This window comes from Sinocyclocheilus grahami, unplaced genomic scaffold, assembly GCF_001515645.1.
Source record: "Sinocyclocheilus grahami isolate Dianchi unplaced genomic scaffold, SAMN03320097.WGS_v1.1 scaffold1134.1, whole genome shotgun sequence".
In the NCBI taxonomy this organism is placed as follows: Eukaryota; Metazoa; Chordata; class Actinopteri; order Cypriniformes; family Cyprinidae; genus Sinocyclocheilus; species Sinocyclocheilus grahami.
This window is the reverse complement of record NW_015506313.1, coordinates 37,007-39,093: the sequence shown is the minus strand read 5'-3', so window position 1 is coordinate 39,093 and position 2,087 is coordinate 37,007. Positions and strand designations below refer to the sequence as shown.

At 34.4% G+C, this 2,087-nt stretch overlaps 1 protein-coding gene across 1 annotated transcript in view; it reads right to left on the bottom strand.

Annotated features, from left to right (window-relative positions):
• Nucleotides 1-350: 350 nt before the first annotated feature.
• LOC107567206 (protein kinase C-binding protein NELL2-like) overlaps nt 351-2,087 on the bottom strand; it is a 38,194-nt gene continuing 36,457 nt past the window's right edge. Inside the window, exon 5 of the mRNA XM_016252847.1 lies at nt 351-361. Within this exon, the coding sequence (XP_016108333.1) occupies nt 351-361 (11 nt within the window). The remainder of the gene's footprint in view (nt 362-2,087) is intronic.

Below are 2,087 nucleotides of genomic sequence, written 5' to 3'. Positions count from 1 at the left end.
GAAATATAAATATTTTGAAACATTATAAATATCTTTACTGGCACTTTTAATACATTTAATGCATCCTTGATTAATAAAAGTATGAATTTCTTTTGAGGGAAAAACAATCAAATGGACCCTAAACTTTTGATCAATAGTGTATGTATGTATTTCCCATTTTTTCTTTAAATAGCCTTTATTTGCAACCATGATTTGCTACTGAAGTCAACTTTTTAATTCTAGATATTTTTCTGCACTATAGAATTAATTGAAGAAATCTTCATCAAAACGTTTTGGGCTTGTTTTCCCAAATGAGAATGACTTTAAATTACAAATGCATAGATCTACTGGAAGTTAGTTTTGTCATTTTTTCACAAGTATACTGTTGGTAAAAAACACAAAACTGCAATACTGATGTCATCTTTAAAAATAAATATAAGTATTAATTAATAACATTGAGATGCTCTTTGACACAATACAAAGCACACATATGCATCGTATGCGTTTTGTGATGCATTTAAAAATTACATTTAATTAAAAAAATGTACTGCAATTATTATCGCATTCAGCATGAAACATATATATATATATATATAGTAGCATTAGTATTACTGAATTGAATTCAGCACTTCTAAGATTTTTTTTTCAGACTTGGAAATCAAAATTCTAATTATGTTTAATTATTATTAATAATAATAAATGAATGAATGACACAATATCAGCATTTGCAAACAAATCGACCAGTTTAAACATTTCACTTACAGATAGCTACAGACCTGTCTCTCTCCTTCCATTCATAGCGAAAACCCTCGAACGAGTTGTTTTCAACCAGATATCATTGTTTCTTTCACAGAACAACAAACTGGATCCTAACCAGTCAGGTTTCAGGAGTGGCCATTCTACTGAGACTGTGCTACTGTCAGTCACAGAAGCCTTGCGGATTGCAAAAGCTGATTCCAAATCATCAGTCCTTATTCTGCTGGATCTTTCTGCTGCTTTTGACAGCCGGGGGTTCGTGCTATCGTCCAGAGCCGCGTCGAATGTGACGGTAATACATTTTCCAAGCATATTATTTATCAGTCTGGACTTGTTGTTGGCAGATGGAGACTGTTCCAGAAATTCAGCTTTTAGTGTTCAGAATGGAACACTAGCACACTACTGAGTGCATACTGTGCACTACATACTGCCTACTGTACAATGATAAATGCTCCAAACTGTATTTTCTTATATTTTTGTCATATGACCTCATTATGTGTCAGCAAGTGTTGTCCAGGTTTATCATAGTAATGAAATATGATTTTTAATTTAGCATGTTTGATCCTGTTATCTGTAAAAATGATTTTTAAAACATGTAAAATAATGCATTTCATAACATCAGCATTTGCAAACAATTAAAACAACTAATTTAATCAGTATTTAATTTTTTTTTAATTATTTATTTTATTACATTTAATTCAGCGTCAGCAGCTGAAACTCGTGACCCGAGGATCACGTCTCGTTTTGATTGACAGCTCTCCCTCTTCACATCAATTAAACGCTCTGGGCTGATTAGAGCGCCTTAATTACTAGATTGATTATTTAATATCTGAAAACCCATCGTGTTCGTCGCCTCCTCCAGATGCAAGAGAGCATTTCAGTTAAAGACTTAATTAGCGAGTAATTGATGGAGGTCAATGGCTTTAATAGAAATGCGACTCCATCCTTCAGGTAACCCGAGACGTTTTTCTTCATATTTTGAATTTTATTTTTTTCTTCTGTTTTTACTAGGGATGCACCGATATAACTTTTTTCAGAATGAGTCCAATACCGATACTTTCATTTTTGGTACTCGCCGATACCGATATTCACACGCTGTGTGGTATCAGCTTTCGGTATCGGGGCATTTTTATGAGTATGAGTATGTGTGTGTGTATATGTGTGTCTGTCTGTGTGTGAGTGTGTGTGTGTGTGTGTGTGTGAGTGTGTGTGTGTGTGTGTGTGTGTGTGTGTGTGAGTGAGTGTGTTAGAGAGAGAGAGTGAGTGAGAGATGAGTGAGTGTGTTTCAGATGTGTGTGTGTGTTACAGATGTGTGTGTGTGTGTGTGTGTGTGTGTGTTTTTGAGTGAGTGA